At 35.2% G+C, this 27,184-nt stretch overlaps 1 protein-coding gene across 1 annotated transcript in view; it reads left to right on the top strand.

Annotated features, from left to right (window-relative positions):
* Positions 1-27,184, top strand: part of Gtf2a1l (general transcription factor IIA subunit 1 like) — a 58,908-nt gene that overhangs the window by 13,359 nt on the left and 18,365 nt on the right. The window contains exons 4-6 of the mRNA XM_005005066.2: positions 3,560-3,615; positions 5,601-5,685; positions 7,041-7,627. Of these exons, the coding sequence (XP_005005123.1) occupies positions 3,560-3,615; positions 5,601-5,685; positions 7,041-7,627 (728 nt within the window). The remainder of the gene's footprint in view (positions 1-3,559; positions 3,616-5,600; positions 5,686-7,040; positions 7,628-27,184) is intronic.

The raw sequence follows: 27,184 nt of genomic DNA, 5'->3' as shown, positions 1-27,184 counted from the left end.
AATTTTGTAATATGTGTTGATTATTTTCAAAATGTTGGTTCACTGACTTATGAAGCTAAAAAGTTATACAAGATAAAGTCAGGTGGGGACAGAGGCACACCTGTAATCTCAGTACCCGAGGAACTGGCCAGAAGATTGTAAATTCAAGCCCAACCTGGGGAACACAGTGACTTAGCAGGATCTCAGATAAAGAGATAAAAAAGTCATATTCATCAGTACCTCACACATCTCATCTGCTACAGCCGGCACATATTTTCCAAGACAGAAGTTTTGCTTGAATTTTATCATTGGCAAACAAATACTCGTAGTGTTTTTTTTTCCCCTTGAAGTGATGAGAATACTTAGTTCACTTTCAGAACTGTCAGTCAAATGCCCAACCAAGTCTGAAAAATCATAGTTTCTGTCATTCTTTCAAATAAAAATGGTGTTTCTTCAAAGAGAGGTTAGGTCAACACATAAATGATAGTAGAAATTCTTCTCTTTGTGCTTTGGTAGACTGCAGAAATGCTTTATGTATTCTTTCAATTTCCTCATAAAATATTAAAAGCAAAGCATATTTGCTGGTTGAAATCTAGTATAATTAATAACTCTTAGGTCCTGCTATGGGCCTTTTTAAGTGAAGCTGCTTTATGGCTGTTGTTACTGTTTTTGTTTCTTTTCTCTCTCTCTTCTCTCAGAGAGAGGCGATGGGAACACAGTGATTGCTAGCGAGGTTTGGTGCTGCTGCCTTCATTGTTTCTGAATCATCAATGAAAATGTCAGCAAAACAGAAAAATATTCAATGAGATTAAAAAGGCATACATTGCCTTGTTTTTATAGAAATGAGTATCAGCCCCCCCCCATGGGTTTTGCAGATTACACTGTGAGAACTGTTGTTGTATCCTTATGTGTTTATGTGTAATTTACATGCTACATTTGAGAGAAATGGGATTCCACTGATAATTACCCCAGGGTATGAGCTCTAGACTGGGACTGTTCTGGGCACGCTTGTATGTGCGGTTATCTTATACTTGCCTGATTGCTAGGGAACTTCAAGTTAACTTCTGCTACTTGGTCTTGTGTTACATGTTTTTTATTTTTGTGATACTGTGGATTGGACCCAGGACTTTGGTACTGAGCTCCATTCCCAGCCATTTTTGAATTTTTTATTTTGAAACCAAGTCTCACTAAGTCACCAAGTTTTCCAAACTCGTCTTGGACTTGCAGTCTTCCTCATTCAGCTTCCTCGGGTGCTGGGTCAGCACATCCGGCTTATTTTAACTTTTTTGTGGTACCGTGAATTGGATGTAAGGCCTTGCACATGCTAGGCAAAGTTTCTGCCACTACATTTTCAGTCTTCATATGATTTTTTAAATGAAGCATCTGTTATGTGGTTAAGAAGGAAAGGCAGAACAGGAGCAGTGAGAAATCTGTGGGGCTTTCACTACTGAACATTAAAATTCCCAAACTAAAATAGGGAAAGTATGTCTGCTTGTTCTTGAACTTAGATCTGGTGGAGCTTTTTATCCATGTGATCAGCTCTTTAGGTCCTTTAATGGTTAGACCATTCAGTTCAGTAAGAGATATCCACATGCTTATGATAGTCAAAAAAAAAAAAAATAAACTGACCAGGCTTTGCATTTTTCACATCTTGTGACTTACCTACTAAGATTTGGAAAGAATTGTGAAGCTACAAATTGCTATAACATATCAAAAGTTTTTGATGGTAAGTAGCAAAAAGTACTTAGAGATGTGAATATTGTTATACCAGATTATCATTTCAAAATTTAAAATTATTTGTGAGTTTGAATTCTTGCTATAAGATTGTTTTTAAGAATATATACATGAATTTGAAATTATGACAATTTGAGTAAAAACACAGTAGTTAAAACTTACTTGGTTATTAAAATCATCTTAAATATTTAAAAATATTCTACTTAAAACTAAGCCATAACTTTATGGTGAATATAACTTGTAAGTGTACGTAAATGGTGCATTTAACTTGTGAATTTAGTATCAGAATTATGGATAGGAGCTGCATGAAACTTCAGTGTATGTCTGTTAGTGAAGTGCTCATATTCTGATATTTATAAGAAATTTTATAATTTCTCTTATAGCTCTGTTTGATTTCTTTAAATATAGAGAATTTCCTGTAAGATTTATTACAAGGTGTTTAAAAGAGGAGAATTGGTGCTATTTTTCCCCAGGAAATTCATTTAACTGCTTCAGATAGTGTGTTAACATAGTTTTGTTTCCTCTCAGGCCATGGCTTAAGCAATAGCATCTTAAGCTTTGCTCACTTCAGCTAATTAAAACTAATACTCCTGAGTTCCGCTACTCCGGTTCTTTGTCATTTAGCTTTTCTAAAAGAATGCCTGTTAATAAGCAAAACTGTAGCAGGGGAGAGGATAAAATAATTCTGTGTTTCACTAACAATCAGTCTGCCGCTTAACTTCCATTGTCTGGACATGGGAAGAATGGTTAGTTTAAAAAATACCTGCTCTTCTGAGCTGTTTGTATGTGATGGAGTCATTCATCAGAAACAGATCTTTGGGGCAGTTTTCCCTAATGCAGTATGTGAAAAAAAGACTATAATAATGTGACATTAATATATGTGTGACATGCTAAAAAGTTCTTGTTTTTATTAAAGAAAAATGATATTCTAAGCGTTACGTTCAGCAAGGTAAAATTAAGCTTGACTATTTAAAGTTTAATGGTTACATTGATCAACTAAGATTTTTCTATTATATGGTCTTTATACTTCTTTAGATGCATTATAAGGGACAGCTACCATAGAAAGGCAGCAGATAATAAAGGAGAGAGAAATGGGATTGTAGCTTTAATGCAGGCTGAGTTGGAATTCACCTTAGAATTTGTTTTCTTATATTTTTCTTAATAGCCATACCTCATTGCAAACTCACTTGTTCATCTGTTACTAACGCTGTGTAGCTGTGCGTGCTTACTTGGTCAAAGTACTGTAAATACGCTTTCATGAAATAAATGAATAGAAATTTATAAAATTTAGGGAGGATTTATGTTGGGTTGCATATTTTTGATCAATAGCACATTCCCCTAGAAATGCACCACTTTAACAAACACTGTGTTACTTAGTCTTGCCAATGAAAAGCTGTAGTGGAGATTTAGTGCCCCATTGATTTACTAAAGAGAATGTGGGCGAGGTGCGGTGGCAAATGCCTTAATCCCAGTGTTCTGAGTGGACAAAACAGAAGGACTACAAGTTCAGGCTCTGCCTGCGTAGCGTGGTGACTCAGTGAGACCCTTTTTCAAATGAAAAAAGGGAGGAAAGGACAATTTTCATGTTTTGTTAAGAATGCTGTAGTATGCATGATTATAGTGAGATATTTCCTTTTGGTACTTGAAAGAGATTAGTTACTAAATCTTTCTTTAAAGTTGCTGGAAAAAATATCATTAAATCCTATTTTCTTCATGTGGAGTTTAGAATTCATCGTGATGGAACATGTTAATAGTAGAAAATATTGAAAAAATAAATCTATGTTTGGTACTTAAAAAATCAATAAATCCTAATGAATGCATAATATTTATTTTGTTTTCTACACAGCGTCATTAGTTATTCCTGCTAATAGAACTGTTCCAGGTTTCACTACAGCAGAACTGGTATGTAGCTTCTTTAAAATACATCTTAAAACATGTGCCCCACTTTTAGGGAACGGGGAAAGAATGTTGGGCGTAGGTGTAGTTTATGATCCTTTGGGTGAATGGGAAAAGATACGGTAAGGAATGAGAAATAGGAATGTTTCTATATTATAACAAAACTCAGGAGATTCAGAATCAACATTTTCTTCTTCCAAAGTAGTTGTTAATATTTGCCAAGACTATACCTACAAGGTTAAGGAATTTCTGAGTTATATAGAATGGAAGTTTAATATACTGTATGCTATTACATACTTGGTGGATCTTAAATAGATAATTTTTTTTTTTTGTCTTTTTCGTTTTTATCGGTACCAGGGATCGAACTCACGACTGCCTGCTTGCAAGGCAAGCGCTTATGCTGCTGAGCTAAATCCCCAGCCCCTTAAATAGATAATATTGATATGATGTTTTTGCTGATTTTTTTTCTTCCATAACTAGTGACCTCACAGTTTCACCCTGTATTTAACTGGTATATTTTGGTCATTTTGTAATCTTGTGAAGTACTGTTTATCTTCTACTCCTCAGACTTTAGGCAGGAAATAAAATTAGTATTAATAGAAAATGAACGATTTTTCAGGTGGTAAAGAATAACAGTTTTTAACTTTTCTTTTCATCCATGGTACTGATAGTATATAATCCATTGTTTTTTCATTTTCCTTCAGCCTGTGGGTTCTCTTTTTAAGAGTATAATAAAATTTAATGGGCTAGTTATTTCCATTTTTCCATTAAGAACAAGCAGAAACCCCAGCCTTCATCAGGAGTTTTGAAAAACTGTCACTGCTTGAGAGGAGAGCAGTGAACTATTTCTACCCTTAGGATTCATGAGCTACCTTTTTTCCTGATGAAAAATGAACAATTTATCAAGTAAACAGTTCATAAAGTAAAATGCAAAAAGTCCTGCAGCCCTTACATTCCTACTCTTTAGGATAAAAAGCAGGATCACTTTCTTTACTGTTTCTATAATTTATCCTTTCTCCTTTCCTTCTTTAGTGATATAGATGGACTCCTTTCAGATTGACCTTACTGGATATACCACATTTTATTTAACCAATTTTTTGTTGGTGGACATTTAAATTTATTTCTAGGTTTTTTTCTAATATAGCATCCTATTGATCATATTTATACATATCTGCTAGTTGTGTGATAATGGGTAAATTCCTAGGAGCAGAATTTCTGCACTTAGGGTCACACCTATTTTCAAATATTGAGAAGTTGTCCTTCCAATGAATGTGCCAATATATGCTCATATAAACTGAAAACTAGTTTTTATCTAATCCTCATCAACCATGTATGCTACTTAGCACTCTTAAACTTTACAGATTAGATAGGCAAACTCTTTTCTGTATTCATCTGTTTATTTTAATACTCTGGTGTTCAATTATTCTAAAACAGATTATACTCTATTATTTTACACATTATGCATTATCACAGCTAACTTAAAAATGCCCAGCTATGTCCCCCACCCCTCCTCCTTGCAATACTGGGGCTTGAACCCTGAGCTTCTCACTGAGCAACATTTCTAGTCCTTTTTAAATTTTATTTTTCAGGATTTAACTGGATTGCTAAGTTCCCAAGTTGGGCTTGAACTTGTAATTCTCCTGCTTCAGCCTCCCCGAGTGTTGGGGCACCACACCTGGCTCTGGGGTTCTTATATTGACACCTTGAGAATGAGGCACCACTATGTGTTGGGAAAGTTTGATGAGCCATGTTCATTCTGTCCTAAGATTCATGGCTTCATTTCTAGTGACCACACAATGGAATTCCTCTTTATTCTTGATGGAATGATCTAAATAAAAAATGAAAACCTGTTTTACTCCAGTAATTCAGCTCTAACATTAAATGTTAAATATCATCAAACTGTTACAGTCTTACTGTCTGGAGTTAGATTTTTTGAATCTCTTATGATATGGAAAAGGATCTAACTTTCTAATCTAATTTCTTATATCTAGGGCATCTCAAACCCCAGTGCAAGCTTTACTTTTCCTGGTTATCCCATTTATGTACCAGCAGGTGTGACATTTCAGACGGCATCTGGTGAGAGAATATGCTAAGAATACTTTGTTTTTAGCATTAGTACTAACTTAAGAACGTTACATTTCATGGTTAGTGACTTGTGGTAGAAATTATAGGAACCTTTAATAAAACCTAGTTTAAGATTAATAAGCAACCAGCCATGGTGGCACATGCCTGTAATCCTAGCACTCTGGGAGGCTGAGGCAGGAGGACTGCAAGTTTGAGCCTATCCGGGACAATCTAGTGAGACTCTGCCTAAAAAAAAAAGAAAAAGATGAGGATATAGGTCAAGGTGAAGGTTCTGGGTTCCATTAGCAGTACTGAAAAAAGAATAAATGGCACTTATTTCTGTTACTGAAGCAGTCTGTTGCAAAAGACAGTGTCATAGGCCTGTCCTGTGACTTATTCCCAATTCTTTTTCTTTTCTTTTTCTTTTTTGGTCTTTTTCGTTTTTATCTGTACCAGGGATCAAACTCATGACTGCCTGCTTGCAAGGCAGGCGCTTATGCCACTGAGCTAAATCCCCAGCCCCTCTTTTTCTCGAGGTTGTATAATCTATATAATCTATCTATATATCTATCTGTCTATATATATGTATGTATGTGTATATAAATACATATATATGTATTTGATATATATTTTTTCTAGTTTAAGTCAGTTATCTAAATTTCAGCAAGTACAAAATTAAAGAGTATATCTATTTTCCTGATAGTTTTTACTGTGGAAAAGTAAAGATTAGGCCATAGTCTCCTTCTGTGTTAGAGGCTTCATAGCATAATGAAAAGGACACCCAGAAGTTTAGAGGTTAATCAACCTCTGCTTTTCAGCATTGTCTTTCTTTTTTTGGTACCGGGGATTTGAGCTCATGACCTTGTGCTTGCCAGGCAGGCACTTACACCACTGAGCTAAATCTCCAGCTCTGCAGTATAGTCTTTGATAGAGTATCAGAACTATTCAGAGAGGGAAGAAAGAAATTTAATAACTGTTGAAATTATTAAATTCTTTTTGATAGCCTTTTCTTAAAATGATATCTTAAATTTATGAAATGCATTTTTACATGCTTGTTAAAATTTCATTTTGAGTTAATCTTAATTCATCAAGTGATAGGAGAAGTTCATGGATTAAATATTGGGGATCTGTATGTATCTCAGAATGTGTCATGTAAAGAATAGTAGGAAAAGAGTAAAGGTAAAGTAAAGCAAATATGATTTTAAAAATAAAAATAATACGTATTTATTGTAGAAAATACAAAATAATCTGGACATTAGAAGACAAATTCCAGGCGATAATCACTACTGATGTATTTTGCCCAGCTTGTTGGAGATACTTTTTTAAGGACGCTAGAATTCACTACATTTTGTTTTCTCCTTCTATAGGTCACCTTTATAAAGTTAACGTGCCAGTTATGGTTGCGCAGACTTCTGGAAGACCAAGTGTCCTTCAGCACCCAGTTCAAGTGTTCCCGCAGCTCGGGCAGCCCTCAGTCATACAGGGCAGTGTTCCACTGTTGAGCCCGTGGTGTCTTCCAGCGACTCCTGAGAAGGCCCCGAGGATGGAAGCTGTGTTCCAGCAGCCCACAGTCCTGCATTCTGTGCCCGTGGACAGGAAACACTTAGACAGTGCCACCAGTGGTGTATTTGTGCCTCCCGGAAGAGAGCATGGCAGCCTGCCTGAGGCTTTGTTGAGCCAGCACGGGAACTCTCCATGTGTCCAAGGGCCAGGCGTCGGATTTCATTCTCGGGGCTCTCCCGTGGATTCCCACGTGGAGCCGGTGCTCAGTGTTCCTGCTCGAGTGACTCCACATCTGCGCGGTGGGCCTGTCTCAGCATGCCCTCAGGGGACGCTTCTCCACCCGGTGACAGACGCGCAGCCTCATCTTCCTAGACATTGTAGGTATGGTGGTGACTCTGCAAACCGGCCAGGAGAGGCGGCAGAACCCAGCAGCCTACCTGTATCCAAGGAGGTACGGTTCTGTGTTGGGCTTCTTGGTCTGAGGGAGTAGGAACTGGCCAGTGATCAGACTTCCTGAGTTTCTCTTGATCAGAGTTGTATCTTTTGTTTTTTTCTTGGAAAATTATCTCCTTATTGTTATTTTAAATATAACCATTGAGTCTTAAAATAGTCATACTGAGCATTTCTAAGCGTTTAATTTCAAATGATGAGTCAGAGTAATTTAAAGAAGATGCATTTGTTTTTACAGTAATCTATTTTATCCCTCATTTACGTTGCATGCATTATTTTGCTTGTTTTTTGTGGTGCTGGAGCTTGAACCTAGGGCCTTACACTTGCTAGGTTAGGTAGTGCTCTACCATTAAGCCACATCCCAGCCCAATGCTTGTTAAATTGTTTTTTTTTTCTTTGTGTGTGTGTGTGTGTGTATGTGTGTGTGTGTGTGTGTATTTATGTGTATGCGCAAGTAAAAGTTAAGGTTTAGAAATTTATCCTGGTAATTTAATGAATACTTTGAGATTATTCATTTTTACTTAAGATACAGAAGACCTCAACACATTTTTTCCTTTTGTTATCTACTTTTCTTGAACTCACATATGAAAATTTTCTCCCCATGAGGAATTATCTGGCTTGTAATTTTGTTTCTAAAATACTAGTTTTACATAATTTTTTCTGGAATGCAAACCACTGGAAAAAAAACTGCTTCTTAACTTTCCACAGTAAAAATAAGTCTGCATTATTAATTTCCAAGGAACTCACAGTGATGAAAGAAGTATTCATGGAGATTTTTGGATCATAAAAATTAGAAACAGTATTACATTATAACTGTATGGTGGCCATGCCTGTAATCCAAGGACTCTGACGCTGAAGCAGGAGGATTGCAAGTTTGAGCACAGTCTGGGCAACATAGTGGCCCAGCAAGACCGTGGCTCAAGATGAAAATTGAAAAAGGGCTGTAAATGTAGTTCAGTGAGGAGGCCGTGGGTTCAGTCTCCAATACTATAAAAGAATTGCATTAACTTTCTACAAATACAAATTATGTCCTATGGCTAATTCCATTCATGCAATGTGAGAAAGTTTATGCTCTTGCTAATGGATTAGTCATCATTGAGAACTACTATGCGAGTTTATAGCAACGACTGTTAAATATCATATTAATATTTTATTTTCAGGATATTTAAAGTCCCCTAGGTAGGGGAAATATATACAGGACCAAGAAAGCCTATAAACAAAGTCTGTTAGAAACTTACTTTGAGAATTTCAAATATTAATAACTAAATCTAAATATTAAATACTATTTGATCTACTTTAGACTATTTCAGAGTTTGATAAAACTTGTCAAGATCTTTTTGCAAGTTTGTTTTTAATTTTGGTATAAAGTATTAAGATCAAAATGTGTTCTTTTGAGTATTTTCCTGATATTTTCTACATAGTATGTAAAATTCAAGAGTAAATATAGGCTAAAGAAATAGTCATGAAATGTTTTGAGATAAACAGTTATAAATCTAAAATGTGTGTATATTTGAAGGCATTTTTTTCCTGGATTCTGTATGAATTTTGCAGATTTTTGGTGTGATGAGCAAGGACTTACTCTATCACTACATATTAAATGTCATCATGAATTTTTCTGCTATGAGAAAATAATTGAGGGATATTAAGGATTTTTTAGAAGGAAATGATTGCTTTGAAGCCACAATATGTTCAAATTCCAGATTTGCCATTTATAGACAATGGAATGTTACTTTCTGAAATTCATTTATAGTTTGAAAACTAGGTATAGTATCAACCTCATAAGTTTTAAAATATTCAGAGATGATGTTTGTAGAGGACTTAGTTTTGACGTCATAGCAAGCTTCAGATCAGTAGTTTTATGCTTTGTGTTTGTTATAAACTAACTTTTATATAACTTGCCTATTAGTTTTAAATAGGTCTATATCTAAAGCAAAATTTAAACATGTAAGAGTATTGTATTACCTTGTAAAACATCTCCTTATTTATTATAGGATACTTTAATTTGTTAGCAATATGGAAGTTTATGAAATATGGAATTTTGAAACCATGTATGACTAGTTTTTCTTTATAAGTAGCTTAAAGTAGGTTATAATTAGTTGTGCTTGCTTACTTTTCCTGTGACTCCTCACTATCTTAAGGATCAGTGCAGGTTTATTTAACCTTCATACAGTCCCATAAATTTGTATTCCTGAAAAAACTGTGTTTCTGACAGCTTTTGATTCACCTTTCTGTAACTTTTGGCCTATTCTCTATCTGTGTGCATTTGGCTTTTCTATATACCTTATAAATAGAATTATAAATATTTGTCTTTTTGTGATTGTCTTATATCACTTAGCATGATGTTTTTATATTCATCCATATTGTTACGTGTACCAGAATTTCATAATCTTTAAAAGCTGAATCATTTTGATTTTTTTTTTCCAGTCCTGGGGAAAGAATCCACAGTCTCACACTGAACTACACCCCTATCCCTTTTTATTTCTTTGAGACAGCATCTTGCTAAATTGTCCACACTTTCCTCAAACTTGTGATCTTCCTGTCTCAGCCCAGGGTGGCTGAGATTACTTGTGTTCCTCACTATGCCTGGTTGAATCATGTGGGTTTGATAATTTTTAAAACTTGTAAATATTTCTGGAAGCTGTTCCCTCTTCTTCAGATGTACTGTGACTGCCCCAATTGTGTCTGATGTAGGATGGTAATATGTAAGTTTTCTAAGCAGTTTGTTAGCCTTTAACCTCTACTTCTGGTTGAAAGGTTAAAAGCTTGGCATCAGGGCTCAGAATTGTTTTTAAATCCCTTCTTTTGTTACTTGAATAAGGTAGTAAAAAAAACATCTCAAAAAGCAAAGCATCTTGTGTAAAATAAAGATAACAGTGTCTACCACCGAGCTGTGGCAATGGGAGGGGGCATGGAGACAGCACGGGAGCTCAGAGTGTGCAGCAGGACACGCAGTGTGCGCTCAGGGAATGTCCACTGTTGCTGCTCTTCTGCAGGCTGCTTGTTCCTCCCGTGCGCGTCACCTACAAGCTCCTCACTGTGGTGCACAAAGACTTCCATGCTTTTTCTCTGCCACCTTCCTGTTTACTCTTATTTTTATGCCAAGTACTTTAATGCTAGTATCAAACATGAGTAATTTTGGTGGTTGTCTCCTAGATCTTTTTTGCTTTTGTTTTTCTCTCTCAGATTTTTTTTTTTTTTTGTGTGTGTGTGTTGAGGACCAAACCCACAGCTTTGTGCATATTATTCAAACTTTCTACCTCTAAACTACATCATAACATTTTATTTTTGTTATCTTCTCCGCTCAGTGCCTAGATCTTGTCCCTATCCTTTTTTCTGCGTAATTCCTGATTATCCGTGGTTATCCCCTTTCCCCCTAGATTTTCAGGACCCCTGTACTTAACCTTGCCCCCATTGTTAAACAGATGTAGTTCTTTGGTGCTGTAATCATAGTACCCTCAGCATGTATTTGTCCTATTGTAGTTAAGATACATTAAAATGTTTGCCTTAAAAGGTGCATTTTATTCAGCTGTGTATACCTAACATCTTAGAGTATAGACATACATATAAATTAGCATATAAACTTTTAAAGAACATGCTTTATAGTTAGGTTTTGTTTTTGTTTTGTGTGATTTTTGTTTGGTCTAGTGGTTCTCAATCTTGTTTTAATATTGGAATCACTGGGCCATTAAAACATATTTAGGTCTCCCCTAAGGAATTTAGATCCAACAGGACTAGAGTGGAGTTCAGATATCAGTTAAGTTTCTGAGGTGATTGTATCATGTAGTCAGAATTATGAACCACAAGTGAGGCTCAAAATCAATGTATGAGTGGAAAATGGATAGAATAAAAGTATAAGCAAATACACCAAGTAAGAGTTTTAATTTTTCTTCCAAATCTACACTGACATTTCTTTGAAAGATAAAATACCACATCCATCAGTAGCTATGTGAATTTTGACTTTGGTTAAATTGAACAAATAGGTTTTAAGTCTTTATGTGCCACATGTAAATGAATGTCTCTAAATCAGAGATTTAAGAATGATATAAGTTGCTTTTTTCCATTTTTTTTTTTTGAAAGAGGGTCTGATGATATATATACTTCAGGCTGGCCTGGAACGCACTGTGTACCCCAGGCTGGCCTTGAACTTGAGATCCTCTTTGCCTCAGTTTCCCAAATGCTAGGATTACAGGTGTGCACCACCATACATGGCTGCTTTTCTTTTGTCATAAGAAAAAAAAGTCAGTACAACAAAAATTTTGTATTTGTCAAAATATGCTAAGGTATTTTTCATGCCAAATGAAAACTGAATGACATGGGATGGTAATGTACAGTCAGAAAATATATAATCATTGTCTTTATATTATAGTAGATATTTATATGAATTCCTGTTAATAATGAAAGAAGCTGTGCCCTGCCATTCTGGTTATAGATCACCAATTTGACATGATTTAGATTAAAAATGAGGAAAGATTATGCATATCCCTATCTGAGGTTTTTCTTGTGTTTATTTATTCCCACTTGTGAGTATGAAGTTCTGTCAGTTCTCACTAGCTGTTGGAAAAATATGGTTCTTTCATGAGAGGAGTATTTAAATTGAAAGGTTGGAAACTGGATTTGGCAAAGCAGGCTTTATCCTAAGGCATCCTTGTAGCATAATTATCCTTATGACATGCTTGGTTGCTTATTGTGGGCAGAGAAGCTGCATGCAGCTGAAGATACTTTGGTAATGCAAAGAGTCTTGCACATTACTGTGCTGGTTTTAGAGCAGAGAAAGAAAATTGGAGCAGTGTTCCCAGCCAGATTACATCACCTGCAGTGGGACTGTTGGCCTTTTTTTCATATTCTCCTGCAAGTCACAGCAGAATTAGCAGCAACTTTAACATTAAACAGGCTAAAAATACCAATGCTTCTTAGGGCAACTAGCGTCTGATTTTAATTTTTATTTGCACATTGACATCATTAAGGAATTTCTCTATGCTCAACCCGTTTATGGGGAAACTGGAAACTAATGTCTTTGTAATAATGAAAAGGTTGAAAATGATTTATTTTTGCTTTGCAAAATTTAATAGTCTGTACACTGATCAAGCTCCTTAGATGCTGGCATGATGTGCTTTTGGAATGCATTGGTACCTGTTTCAGCATGTGGCTTGCATTAGTGCTAAACCCAGCCACGACTTCTAAAAGTCTCATCCGCTGACATAAAACTCCAATACATTAACGCCCAGGTTTTGAATTATTTTCTTTCCAATACATTTATAAAAGTGTGGGCAAAATGTTAAGTTCTTTATGCAGAATTTTTCTGGCTTTCCAAAAGACAGTGCTTAAAACTTGTGTTAAGCCTTGGGGAGATGTTTACTCCTTGTAAGAGGGAACAAAAGCCCCTCCTAACAATTTGACCTGGAAGAGTTTATTGAAGATCTATGTGGGGGATGTTTGGTTTTATGAAAAATTTAAGCCATACTATTTATGTCCTGCAGCATCAATTATGGATGTTGTTGCACAACTATTGGCTATTTCTGTCAAATTACCACCTCGGAGGACATTGGAGTCAGATAATCAAGTGAACTTTCCAGTGTTCATTTGAAATGTTTCTGAAGAAGCTGAGAATGATAAAAGTGCCTTACAGTTACTGAAATTACATTTGGCTTTGTAATGTTACTCATATCCCAGGGTAAAGAGAACCTCACAAGTTTAAGAAAAAAAAGTCTTTATTATAGCAATTACATTGGAGACGCCCTGGAATCTTTGTGTTCCTTAGTAAGCGTATACTCATCTGGCAAAGTGCTGAGGTGTTCTGATTCATTTTACAACTGAAGGTCCTGAGATGTGACATTTTCAGTACTTGTCACTATTAACATAAAGAGTCAATTTCAATGCATGAGTGTACCAGTTTACAGTTGGACATTTGGATTTCCCCCTCAGTCTTTGGCATTAATGAATAAAGTCCCTGAAAATCCTTATGTGCTGTGTGTGTATGTGTGTGTGTGTGTGTATAACAATAAGTTTGATAATAAACTATCAGACTTATTCCCAAGGTGGCCGTGCTTGCATCAGAGTAGAATTTGCATGTAGAGTGGAATTTTGTATTTCTTTGAGCAATGTCTAAGATATGTAGTTGTTGGCCAGGGGTTTAGCTTAGCATCTGCCTGCCTGGCATGGTTGTGAGTTTGATCCCTGGTATCAAAAAAAAAAAAAAAAAAGATTTGTAGTTGATTTACATCCTTGCTATTTAGCATTGAGTTATTGAGAGAAGTTTGTGATATTACTGAAGTCCAATTTAGTTGTTTTTTTTTTTTTTTTGGCCTTCTGTTTCATGTAAATCTGCAAAAGATTTTGTCATGTTTTCATTTGAAACTTTTTAGAGTTACAGATGTTTAGGTCTATGGCCCATTTTTTTTTTTATATGTGGTATGAGGATAGCATTGAGGTTTATTTACTGATTTTTTTGGTGTGTAAGGATATTTGATTGTTTTAGTATTAGTGCTGAAAGAACTACTCTGTCTTCACTGAATTGTCCAAAGCATACTGAGTGTCTAAGCACTTCACATTTAATGAAAATCAGTGTCTGCATCTGTTGGTTTATTTGTGGGCATTCATTATGTTTCCTTAACTCACATGTGTTTTCACTGGTAATCACACTGTCTTAATCATGGCAGTTTAAGGACATCAGAGAATGAATATAAGATTTTTAAAAAAAATCATCTGGCTATTTTAATTCCTTTATGTTTCTATATAAATGTTACAATGAGCTTGTCAACTTCAGTAACAAACAAAAAAAAAGCTGCTAGGACTGATTTGGTTGTGTTGAATCTATCAAAGGGGGAATCGACGTCTTCATAGTTCACAGACATGATATGTTCGTTTAGAGTTTCTTACTTTCCTCTTTAATATTTTCTAGTTCTCACAGGGCTATATACTCCATGTACTTTCTATATTTTTATCCAAGTATTTTATGGTATTGGGTACTACTATAAGTAGTACTTAAAATATAAATAACATCTTTATTTCAAGCATCATTTGCACTGTATTTGCAAAATACATTTTTAAAAAGATCAGATCGTTGAGAAAAAACTAAAAATTCTTGCTTTATATGAATTTAGTTGCAGTGGTATTTTCCTAAGAGATTGTGTCAATTCTTTTGCCTGTAGTACTCTATGTTAGCTTTACCACATGCTCGACAATGTGTTACCAGCAACGATTGACTTCTGTTCTTTATTTTATTGTAAAATATACCATAATATTTATTATTTAAATTTTAACTCTACAGTTCAATGGAAGCAAATATGTTTAGAGTATAGCTGTTACCACCATCTCTCTCCAGAAATATAACTTCCTAAACTGAAATTTCATTCCTATTAGACAATAACTTATTCTTTACTCTTGCAGTTTCTGGCATCCTATTTGACTGCTTTAGTTATCTCATTTAAATGAAATCAGTATTTACTCTTTTTTGTATTTTTTCATTTAGTATACTGTCTTCAGAGCTCATCTTTGTTGCAGCATGTGTCAGACTTTCTTTTTTGTGGCTGTATAATATTCCAATGTATGTTTATACTACATTTTGTTCATCCATTCACCGCTTGTGGAAAATAAGGGTTCTTTCTACTTTTTGGATATTGTGAATAATGCTACTATAAATATGGATGCAAGTATGTCTTTGAAATCTTTTGGGTGTATGATTGCTGGATCATACAACAATTTTGTTTTACATTTTATTTGTAACTCCTCTATTATTTTCTATAGAGGTCATATCACTATACATTCCCATCAGCAGTGTGTAAGAGTTACAAGTTCTTCACATCCACAACAATACATATTATCAATGAGGTGTGTGCTGTAAATAATTATCATCCTAATATGTTTGAAGTGGTATCTTAGGATTTTGATTTGCATTTCCTTAAGGGATAAGTGATATTGAACATCTTTTTATGTGCCTGATGGCTATTAGTATATCTTCTCCAAAGAAATTCGTTGGTTTTAAAATTAGGATGTTTGCTTTTTTGTTGATGAGTTGTTCTTTAGAGATTCTGATTGTTAACCTCTTATCAGATGCATGATTTAAAATATATTCTCTCAGGGGCTGGCTTTGGTGCACAAACATTTTTAATTTTGATGAAGTTTACTTTATCTGTATTTTTTTATTTGACTATGGTTTTGGTGAATATCCAGTAACTCATTGCTAAGTTTAATGGTGAAATTTTTCTAATTTTTCCATATAGCTCTAGTATTTGTGTTTAGGTCTTCAGTTATTTTGAATTAAATTTTGTATATAACTGCAACTTCTTATAATTGGATGTCTTAATTCCCTAGCACCATTTGTTGAGAAGACTGTTTATTCCCCATTGAGTGTCTTGTCACCCTTGAGAAAAATCATTTGCCTATATATTTGAGGCTTTCTTTCTGGAATTTCTGTTCCAGTGATCTGTATATGTCTTTTTCTTTTCTTTTTTTAAAGATAGTAAAATACAGCAGAGCAAGACAGAACAAAGCCAACCAAGACAATGCAGCAAAATTGGTATAGAACTTTGGAGCAGGATACTGGGAAAACAATAATAGCTACCACAGTATATCTTGTTGTCTTCACAATAGTTGTGCATTCAATTAGGTACAGCAAAACCAAACCAAAAACAAAACACAATAAAACCAATTAAATCAGAATATGGAATAAAGCAAAAACAATCAGAACAAAGCAAAACGATGAAAACAGTATTGTACTTCAAAGACAGGATAAGAGGAAATCCCCCACATTTGCTATATTGCATACTGTCCTCCTCCCAAGAGATGCTCAAACTGCTGGCCCCAGGCATGCATAATCAACCAAACAATACAAGCATTTAGTGGCTTTATGTATCTTAGTTGCTATCAATTCAGGCTGTCCTGTGAACCATCTAGTTGCCAATGTGTGGTGGGGTGGGGAGGTGGGAAGGTTGGGGGGTGTAGTTGATTCTCAGGCTTGCGCTGCTTACCAGGTTGGCTGGATTGTTGATTTCTTGGTTGGTCCCCTAAGACCCAACATCTCTATATATGTCTTTATGTTAATACCACACTGTTTTCCTTAACTGTACTAATTCTGTATTATATTTTGATATTAGGATACAAATTGATTTTATTTTTTAAAATTGTTTTGGCAATTTAAGGTCCTTTGAGATTCCATATGAATCTTAGAATTGCTTTTTTAAATTGTGCAAATACTGTTGTTGGGATTTTGATAGCATTTCATTGACTGTTCAGGTAGTTTTCAATAATATTGAAATCCATGAGTAGGATGTCTTTCTACTTATTTGTGTCTTTTTAAATTTCTTTTGGTAATGTTTTATAATTTTCAGTGTTTTCTTCTTCCTTGGTTAAGTTTATTGCTAAATATTTTTTTGATTCTATTATAAATGAAATTATTTTCTTAATTTCCTTTCAGATTGTTGTTAGCATATACAAATGCAACTGAGTTTTGTATATTGGTTTTATATTCTACAACTTTACAGAATTCATTTATTCTGTTTTTTTTTGAAATGAAATCTTTAGAGTTTTCTATCTATGAAAGCATTTTGAATAGCGATAAGTTTACTACTTTTTTTAAAAATTTGGATGACTTTTTCTTTGCCTAATTGATCTAGCTAGTACTTTAGTACTTTGCCAAATACAAATGGTAGAAGCAGACATTCTTGTTTTTTTCCTAATCCTTAAGAAAACCTTTCAAGTTTTCATCCATTGACTGTGATTGGTTTTTATATATTAAACAATCTTTTCACCCTAGGGCTAAATCTCATTTGTCGTGATGTAGTATCTTTTAATGTGTTACTACATCTTTTGGGTGGTTTGTTATGGGAGATTTTTAATTTCAACAGTCATCTGCAGTTTTCTTTGTCTACAAGGTAATGCTTACCTCATAGAATGCTTTGGAGATGTTCCTTTTAGAATTGTGGAAGAGTTTGAAGAGGATTGATGTTACAGGCTTTCTTTCATTCATTCGTTCGTTCATTCTTTATTTTAGGGATGTTTTTGATTTGTAAGTCAGTCTCCTTATGAGTTGTTAAGTCTGTTCAAATTTTCTATATCTTTATGAATAAATAGAAGTTCCTCCATTTTATCCAGGTTTTCCAGCTTGTTGGTATTTCAAAAGTCCTTTTTGTTTCTATAAAATAAGGAGTTGTGTCCCTTGTTTTACGTATAATTTTATTTACTTGAGTTTTTTGGTCTTCATATAAATATTTATCTATTGTCTTGATCTTTTTGAAAAATCAACTCCTGGTTTTATAGATTATTTTCCCTATTCTCTATTTTATGTCAACTGTAATCATTTTTCCTTCCTTCTGCTAACTTTGAGTTTGATTTGTTCTTTTTTTCCTAGTTCTTTTTTTATTTAAAGAAAAAAAAAAACAAAAAAGGTAGAAACAATACAAAATTTCAGAAAAATAAACAGTAAGAAATCACCAGTCGATAAGTTACATACCGTCATCTTAGAAATAGTTGGAGTTACAAAATTAAGCATACAAAGTGATATTCAAATAATGACACTGCAAACAGTTTTGCTCAACAATCCAACAAGAACTTAGTAATATGGTTATCAGTCCTACACACTTGTTTTTTTTATCTTAAAAAGGGTAAGATTTAACATAACAAAACAGAACAAAGCAGTTTATAATGAAGCAATTTAAAGAAACATAGATTTCAAAGCAAGTCCATTGGAGATCTTCACTGTCTATCTTATTTTCTCTAGTTTTCTTCCAAATAGTTGCCCCTATCTTCACACACATTGAATATATATTGAACATTATAGAACTAATCAGATCATTACAGGATGATGAAGGCTTTTTAGGTCTTTAAGACCTGATTTTGGGGGAGTCAATAATGTCTACCATAATGTTTCTCAGTCTCTTGGTAGTAGCTGTCTTTATCCTTACATATGTTGAAATTGAACATAGGAGACTAGACTAATATCACTCTGAACAGTGAATGATAGTATTGCTAAATTTTATATGATAATGCTACAAAATTAGCATTGGGTTTCTTAGTGTCTCTTTTTCTTCCGAGTATCTGTTCATTGGATCATGTATTATATAATCTGTTCCCATAAATAGTTTAGAAATTGTTCCCATGTGTGAATCTCTACATGTATATCTATACTTTCTGTATTACAGGGAAAAACAGATCAAAACAAGACATCAAAACAAATTCCTAGAAAAACATGAAATGAAAAAGACAGGACCACAATATTAGGTGATCTACAGTAGTTACTATGCTTTCTCTTGCTGTTTTCAATAGAATTGTTCACATCATCAGGCATAATATAATTGAACATAACATTACATAGCTATTTTAATAAAAACAACTTTGAAGACATTGTAGGACTTGAAAGCAGTTAGTAATCAAAACCAGAATGTATGTCTTTTACATCTTGTCATCTTCAGAGTAGTTGTCTCTACTCTTAGACTTGATACTATCTCTCTTTTTTTTTTTGCGGTACCGGAGATTGAACTCAGGATCTCGTGCTTGCCAGGCAGGCACTTATGCCACTGAGCCTAATCCCCAGCCCAAGACTTGATACTATCAAGCATACCAAATTTGAATGAAATCAGTTGAGGCTAAATAGTGGTCTAACAAACCAGCTTCAAATAAGATCAGTCATAGTAAGACAATTTAAGTAATACAGGGCTTCAGTATAAGTTACAGGTGTAATAGGAAATTAAGGATAGTTACTGTGATATAACCTGCTATTTTTGGGTTAGCTGTCTGTGCCCTCAAATCTGATTATGAGTAGACAGACTGAACAAAATATAATCAAACTAAACAGAGTGATAAGACCACTGTGACTTTTAAATCCTGATACACTATTTACAATGTCCTCTGCCTGCCTTTTTTAGACAGTTCTTCCCTTTTCCCTTTCTCAGGGTGCTTTGTATATTTTGGGTCCCACTAGCTCTTTTAGTTTTTAAATTAGGGTGCCAACCTGTTATCTACCTGAGTGTTACTAAACCTTTTTACCCCTGAGCTTGATCTTGAGCTGTACTTCTTTACTTACTAAAGTCACAAAGTTTTCCTTCCTTCCAGCTGTGTAGTTCTACACTGCCCAAAAGTGTCATAGCTTTCCAGTCTATCTGCGGCTGCTGGACGAGTTGTCCCTATTTCTCTCTGGTTTCCTGTCACATATAGCATTGTTTTCTCATCTTTGACTCTCAGTTTATTAACCCTCTTTCAGGTTGAGTGTATCTCCTATTCAGAGCATCTCGATGGATACTGCCTCCTAATCTGCTTTGCCTGTGTTTCTTTTTTTGTTAGTGTGTCAGGGCTATCTATATTAAAGATTATGGCTTAACGTCTCTGCCTCATTTATGCTATTTTATTCTTCTGCTATTATTTGTCCACTTTACTCCTTCATTCCACTGTCTGCCCCATTCATTGAGAATCTCTGTCACTGTTGCTGGAATCCTGGTATTTTTTCCTCTTTCTGGAATGTCCTTCAGTATTTTTTGTAGGGTTGGGTTGGTGGCCATGAACTCCCACAGTTCCTCCTTGTCTTGGAAATACCTTGTTTCTCTATTAATTTTGAGAGAGAGTTTTTCCAGGTACATCAGTCTTGGTTGGGGGTTATTTTCTTTCAGGGCTTGGACTATTTCCCCCCAGGCTCTTCTCAGTTTGAGAGTTTGTGTTGATAAGTCTGTCATTATTTTGATAATTTTTCCATTGTAGGTAATCTGCTTCTTTTCACTGGCTGCTTTTAATATTCTGTTCTTGTGGTGGATTTCTGGAATCTTGATTATTATATATCTGGGTGTAGATCTGTTTTGGTTGTATGTGACTGGAGTTCTGTATGCCTCTCTTATCTGGATATCAGTTCTTTTTCCTATGCTTGGGAAGTTTTCCTTAATTATATCTGTAAATAGTCTTTGTAGTTCATTTGTAGTTACTCCTGCTTCTTTGCTCACATTTTTTATTCTTAAGTTATAAATCCTCTTGTCATCTTCTAGCCTTTGAATTGTTTCTTCCTGGTTCCTTGTTATTTTTAAGAGATCTTTTGTTTCATGATCACATACCATGAATCTCTCTTCAAGTTTCAAAAAGCTAACTTTAGTTTCTGTCAAGGCATTTTGCAAGCTTTTAATGGAGTTTTTAGTCTCTTCCTTTTCTGGAGTTCCTCCATTCTACCATCTGTGTTCTCTTGGGAGGGGCTTATCATTTCTTTAATCTTTTTTATATATTACCTTACTTGGATCAGAAATACAGCTTTAAATTCATCTATGAGGTCATGAAGGTATTTCTTTATGTCCGCTGATCCTCTTGTCGTCTTCTAGCCTTTCTATTGTTACAGCTTGTTTCCTTGTTATTTTTAAGTTTTTCCTTTCATGCTCCTACATTACAAACCTGTACTCCAGTTCAGATCATCTATCCTTAGTTTCTTTCAAGCTGTTATGCCAGCTTTCAATAGGGTTTTTAGTTTCCTGGTAATCTCTTTGAACCTGCTTCATGTATTCTATGTTTTCTTTATTTTCTCCATCAAACAATTCTCCCCCCCCTTTTTTTTTTGTTCTTCCATTCTACCATCTGTTTTTTCTTGGGAGGTACTTAGCATTTCTTTAATTATTCTACTTATATCTTGCTTTACTTGGTTAAATACTTCACTTTTGAACTCGTCTATGAGGTCCTGAAGGTATCGCTTTATGGTCTATTGGTACCGTGCCTGATAGTGCATGTTTTTGGTCCTCATTCTCCTTTGCATTTACCTTTCCTGGATCAGTGTTCTCAGGATTGGGGACTGAGGATCCATTCTTGTTGCCTCCTCTTCTCATAGTTTTTTGTTCCTTCTATACAGGTGTATATAGGAGGCCCAGTTTCTTTCTTTGACGGTTTCAGTTTGTCTGAAGTGTGTTGACTAGGTGGTCCCGCCCACTGCAGTGTACTAGGAGCTACAGATCCAAGTGGCCTATGATGGGCCTGCTCCTCCAGGTCAACCTACTGAAGGCTTCACTGTGTTAGGGTGCACTGCCAGTCGCAGGGACTTGATTTGGGCTAGCCTATTGGGCCTCAGTCTGTGGTGTCACCCAGGTCAAATGCTCCCCACCAATCCCATTTGAGAAGGTAATATGTGACTGAAGTCACTGCAGTGCCCTGTTGCAGCCAGTCTGCCAAGTCCCAGAATGTTGTCTGTTGGAGTCTTTGTGTCTATGGAAAGGTCTTTATTCCTCTCACTCACTGCAGGTTGATGCAGGGTTCCTCGCTAGCTCTGCTTTCAATTCAGTTCACCGATTCCCACTCTCAGAGCATTCACATCTCCAGTGAGTTGAAACTAGCGGGCTATCCCGGCTGCGCCAATTCAGGCATGGCAATGGCAGGGTATTCAAGCCGTGAGTTCTAGTGGTGGCACTGAGATTTTGGCTGTTCCAATCTTAGCATCTGAACTGCATTTCCAATTGGTTTCTCTCAGCTTAGTTTGTTCCTGGGTTGGCAGGGTATATCTCCCTCTGCTTAGGACTCCTCACGCCGCACCATTCTTGGAATCTAAGCTGGCTATCTAAGAGAGCCTCTGTAGCTGCTGTTATTCATCCGCCATCTTTTCTCAATCTCTAGATTGGTTTTTTAATATAAGCATTTATAGCTATAAAATTCCCTTTTAGTTTTGTTGTTCTTACATCCTCTAAGTTTTGGTATAGTTTCATTTTTGTTGTCTCAGGATAGTTTGTAATTTCCCTTGTGATTTCTTCTTTGACCCATTGGATCTTCAAGATATATTGTTTAATTTCTACATTTTGTTTTCCAGTTTTTTTCTATCATAATCTAGTTATTAACCACTATTATTATTATTCCAGGGCTTGAACTAAGGCCTAAATACTAAGCTACACTTAGCTTATTTTTTATTTTTAAATTTTGTCTTGCTAAGTCACCAAGTTGCTCAGAGTAGGCTTGAAACTGTGATCCTTCTTTAGACCCCAATAGTGCTAAAATTCCAGATCTCTGCAATTAGGCCTGGCTTTTCATTTATTTTAAATTTGTTGTTTATATTATTTTTTTCATTTTCTTATTTCCTATATTTTTATTGTAGTTTCACTGAGATAAAAAACATTATTTTAATCTTAAAAAAATTTTTTTTGAGACAGGGTCTTCCTTTGCAGTTCAGGCTGTCCTTGAGCCCCCTTTGTAGTGCAGGATGGTCTCAAATTTGTGATGATCCTATTGCCTCAGCCTCCTGAGTGCTGGGATTACAAGTGTGTGCCACTGTACCCGGCTTTAATCTTTTAAAATTTATTCACTTGTTTTAGTATTATCATGATTGATCTTCGAGAATGTTATTTGGGAAAAATATTTTTTCTGCTTTTATATGGTAGAGAATTTTTTATCTAAGTTCTATTGATTCATATTATTAACTTTATTTCCTTGATGATCTTCTGATTTTTCTATCCCTTACTGAAAGTGGAAGTTGAAGTCTCATTATTGTAGTGCTTTCTATTTCTTTCATCAAGCTTTTAAATGTTCATTGCATATCTAGCTGCTCTCATGTTTGGTGGACATGTTTATAATTGTTATACCTTATTGGTGATTTGGTTCTGTTACCATTGTATAATGTTTTTCCTTGTCGTTTTGCAGTAATTTTTGACCTATAGTCTACTTTCTCTGATAATACTATAGTCTTCGTAGCTCTTTTTTGGTTACTATCTGCATGGAATTTTACTATGCATGTTCTTAGATCAAAGGTTAGTTTCTTAAGGACAGCATATAGTTGAGTCCTATTCTTTTTTTTTTTTAATCAGTTCTGCAGGTCTGTGCCTTTTGATTGAAGTGTGCTTTGATTTAGAGTATGGTTTGTTCCCCAGAAGTTCATGTTCTAGAAGTTTGTTCTCCAGTATAGTGGTCCGGAGTTAAATAATGGAAGGTAATTAGGTGCTGGGGGTCCTGTGGATGGGTTAATGCTTGTTTCCACTGTGTGTTGGGTCTGTGAGAATGCTTAGTTCCTCTGAAAGTGGGTTGTCTTCTGTCATAATATGACATGGTGATAGCATTGTCTGTGTGTTCCACGCTAGAGCCGAAGAGATGTTAGTGCCATGTTTTTGAATCTCCAGAATGGTGAACAAGTAAATAAACCTCTTTTCCTTATAAAGTACCTAGCTTCAGGTATTTTGTGAGAGCCACAAAATAGGCTGGTACAGGAACTTCAATCCATGTACAGTTCAAGTAGCTAGGATAGGACTTATACAGTACTTACTATTTTGTTATTTGCTTTCTGTATCTTTTTTAATCCTTCGTTTTATTTTTTCTTCCTTCCTTGGTAGTTAACTATTTTTTATAGTGACATATTTTGATTCCCTTCTCATTTCTTTTGTGTATGTCTTATAGCTATTTTCTTTGTGGTTACTATGGAGATTACATAAATCTTAATTTTAATATAATACCAACTTAAACTCAATCACATTTAAAAATTTTCTTCAAACTTTATTCTCCTCTAGTTTATCTTATTGTTGCAGATGGCATATAATACTATTTAATAGTGATGGTTATTTTTTGCTTTTGTCTTTTAAATCCTAGAGAAGAATAAAAAGAATATAAAGTAAAATTATGATATTGTTGGTTTACATATTTCTCCATGCTGCTTCCATTTCCTGGAGTACTTTATTTTATTTTAAAGAGAATAAAAGAAGAATAAAACCAATTAAAAAAATCAGTGTAAGAGATACAGGACTTTAAAACATTACAAAATCAACAATAGTTACCACAATGCCTCTTAATATCTTCAAAATATCTGCAGATAACTTTGGACATAATAAAAATCAAACAGGACAGAATAAAATAGAAGCAATAGAAACAAAACAATGAATGCAATAAAGGACTTCAAAACAAACCAATAGTAAATCCAAAATTTCTATCATAATATTCTTGCTATGTTTGAAATAGCTGCTTCTGCCATCAGATTTGACATAAACAATACAAAAGAAAATCAAACTCAACCCAACAAAGCAATGGAAATGATATAGGACTTCTAAAACAAGACCATGGGGAATCAACAGTGGCTGCACCCCTCAGAAGGAGATTCCCCCCTGCATGCCACACTGTGTACCACTTTCCTCTGAGCCTACGATCAGACCCTGGGCCTAGACCTGCCATGAAACAGTGAGACACCAAAGCACCACAGACATCGAATCGCATTTCACCCCCGTAGCGACATCACAGCCTGTGTTTCTCCAGATAGGCTGTTGCTTATGGGGTGTGTGTGTGTGTGTGTGTGTGTGTGTGTTGGTACTTCTTGTTTGCTGGCCTGTGTGCCGGAAGGGGGTGGGGTTTGTCTGTTCTAGTCTGACGGTAGCCTGCACATGGTGCTGGTTCCAGGAGTGATCTTGGAGAACTTGTACTTTGCATTTCTTTTAAGTTCTATCTACCATACTTTAAATTTAAAGGACTCCTTTTTGTATTTGTTATAAGCAAAGTCTAGTGGTGATGAATTCCTTTAGCTTTTATCTAGGGATGTCTTCATTTCTCCCTCATTTATTTTAAAATGTCAAGGGAGATTTTATTTAATAGGTGTCATGGCAACAGGCATAAGGACAACTGTAAACAGGGTATTACAGTGGGGGAGACTGAATTAAGCTCTCCTCATTTTAAGGACTTTACATATATCATCTTACTGCCTTCTGGCCTTCAATGTCCTATAGGGAAAGAAGAATTATTGAGTTTCTTTGTGCATGGATAACTTACTTTTCTCTTGCTGCTTTAAATAGTACTATTTTTGAATTTTTAATTTCTAATTTTTAATTGTTTATTGCTACTGCATAGACACAATAATGTTTTAAAATCGATCTTATATTCTGCTACTTTTTAAACTAATTTTTAGTTTTGGTAACTTTGTGTATTACTTGAAATTACATTTTGTAGACCATAATCTAATCTTTTTGTGAACAGAAAGTTTATTCCTTCTCAGTTAATTTTTTCTTGACTTATTACTGCACTAAGACTTGTGGTACAAAGTGAAATGAGAGTTGTGAGAGCAGATACTTTTAGTTTAAGAGGAAACGTCTTAATGAGTACCGTGTTGACTGTCAGGGTTCTCTGGTGGATGCCAAAATGCCCTCTGTCAGTTAAAAGTATACTTTAACCTGAGTTCACTGTGAAGTTTATTGTGTCTGTTGAATTTTTAAAGTGTTTTTTGCTGTGTCTATTGGAACCAAATAGTATCTTTTCATCTTCTCATGTGGTAATTGACTTTAAATATTCAACTTCCAGATACAATCCTAGGATAAACTTTCTTTTTTTTTTTTGTCTTTTTCGTTTTTATCGGTACCAGGGAACGACTGCCTGCTTGCAAAGCAGGCGCTTATGCCGCTGAGCTAAATCCCCAGCCCCATGGTTAAACTTTCTTTAGTTATGTTATAGTATCTCCTCTCCTCCTTGTTTTGCTTTTTTTTTTTTTTTTTTGAGGCAGATTCTTGCTGTGTAATCCAGGCTCCAGGCTGACCTTGAACTCGTAGAGGTTCTCCTGTCTCAGGAGATTCCCAAGTGCTGGAATTGTAGAGATGTGCCACTATATTTGACAGCAGTATCATTTTTATATAATGGTGGTTTCATTTTGCTAACATTTCATTGAAGATTTTTTACCCCTGTATTCATGAAGAATATTGGTCTGTAACTTTTTCCTTGAATATAGTGCAATAGAAATTTCATAAAATGAGTTAAAACTACTTTTGATATTTAAAAATCTTTTATTAGTACATATTTGCAGTGCACAATGACTACTTCATCCTGGAGAGTTGGCACGTATGCATGATCTGAATTCTTTTTACTTTGCGCTAGCCCTCCCTCCTTTCCTCCATCTCTTGGCCCCCTTCCCATTTGCAAAGCTGTCTATCTACTTATTTCACATTATCGTTTCATTTTACTCTTTAAGTTATTTATACTTTTGAGTTTCTCATGTAAGAGAAAGTATGTAGTATTTAAACTTGTGTGTCTGATTTGTTCCACTTAACATTATGGTCCCAAGGTGCATCAGTTTTCCCTCAGATGACTCAGATTTATCCTTCTTTATGATTCAGTAATACGTTACGTCCTGGTTTAGGAACATTCAAGTTGTGAACTTTCTCTGATACGGATGGAACTTAGATAATGAACATCTGGAGATGCAGACAAATCACACAAGTGGCTGATGCACATGCTGGACATTATCACAGTGGTGCTGCCGTGTGCTCACGGCACAGTGAGACAGGGTGCAGCAGTGCAGTGCTCAGGGTTCAGGGTGTCCGGAAGCAAGGAAAGCAGTGGGGATGTGAGGGGATGGCTAGGAATTGCAAAGCAGTAACCATGGAAACAAGTGAAAATGATTGAGAGACTGAACTGAGGTGAAAAGATGGTGGACTTTATTTTTAAAACAGGAATTGTCCAACTATTGGCACAATTCTAAAAAAAAGGAACATGTATCTACTGTGCTGATAAAGTCAACAATAATATTTAAAAAGCATGATACAATGATAGAGCTGAAAAACTCAGTCATGAATGCCAAATGAGCGTCAGTATCAAGTTCCACTCAGCTTAATGCTTATTCAAGAAAAATTAAAAGCCTCTTTGAAGATTTGAAGAAAAAATGGTGGTG

This window comes from Cavia porcellus, unplaced genomic scaffold, assembly GCF_034190915.1.
Source record: "Cavia porcellus strain 051 isolate PalLab524CR breed Dunkin Hartley unplaced genomic scaffold, mCavPor4.1 scaffold_1, whole genome shotgun sequence".
NCBI classification, from domain to species: domain Eukaryota; kingdom Metazoa; phylum Chordata; class Mammalia; order Rodentia; family Caviidae; genus Cavia; species Cavia porcellus.
Note: the sequence above shows the minus strand (reverse complement) of the source record. Positions and strands in the feature narration are given on the sequence as shown.